The sequence below is a fragment of the Nanorana parkeri genome, unplaced genomic scaffold, assembly GCF_000935625.1.
Source record: "Nanorana parkeri isolate BGI_ZX_2015 unplaced genomic scaffold, ASM93562v1 scaffold4668, whole genome shotgun sequence".
Taxonomy (NCBI): Eukaryota; Metazoa; Chordata; class Amphibia; order Anura; family Dicroglossidae; genus Nanorana; species Nanorana parkeri.
This window is the reverse complement of record NW_017310930.1, coordinates 11,217-11,491: the sequence shown is the minus strand read 5'-3', so window position 1 is coordinate 11,491 and position 275 is coordinate 11,217. Positions and strand designations below refer to the sequence as shown.

At 57.1% G+C, this 275-nt stretch overlaps 1 protein-coding gene across 1 annotated transcript in view; it reads left to right on the top strand.

The window, feature by feature from the left end:
• Positions 1–6: 6 nt before the first annotated feature.
• GAS7 (growth arrest specific 7) overlaps positions 7–275 on the top strand; it is a gene marked incomplete at its 3' end in the record, with an annotated part of 11,270 nt that continues 11,001 nt past the window's right edge. Inside the window, exon 1 of the mRNA XM_018575759.1 lies at positions 7–149. Coding sequence (XP_018431261.1) covers positions 45–149 — 105 coding nt within the window. The remainder of the gene's footprint in view (positions 150–275) is intronic.

The window sequence follows — 275 nt, the reverse complement described above, 5'->3', positions numbered from 1 at the left end:
TTCTGATCCTCCACCTGATACAACCTGCACCCAGTGACTGTAACATGTCAGATAACGAGACGAGCTTTGACGATGCCTCTTGTGTGTCCCCCCAGAGCCCCGGCTCCCCGTCGCCGACCAAAAAGCAGAACAAGGAAACCATCATCACGGTGAGTACCCGGCACGTCTCTGGTTACTATGACGATGTGCCCCCGGCGGCATCAATTCCGCCTTGTTATCAGCGGCAACACGGAGCCCATGTCGGCGGCTTCTTCCTCCTCCTCCTCTGCTCCTCA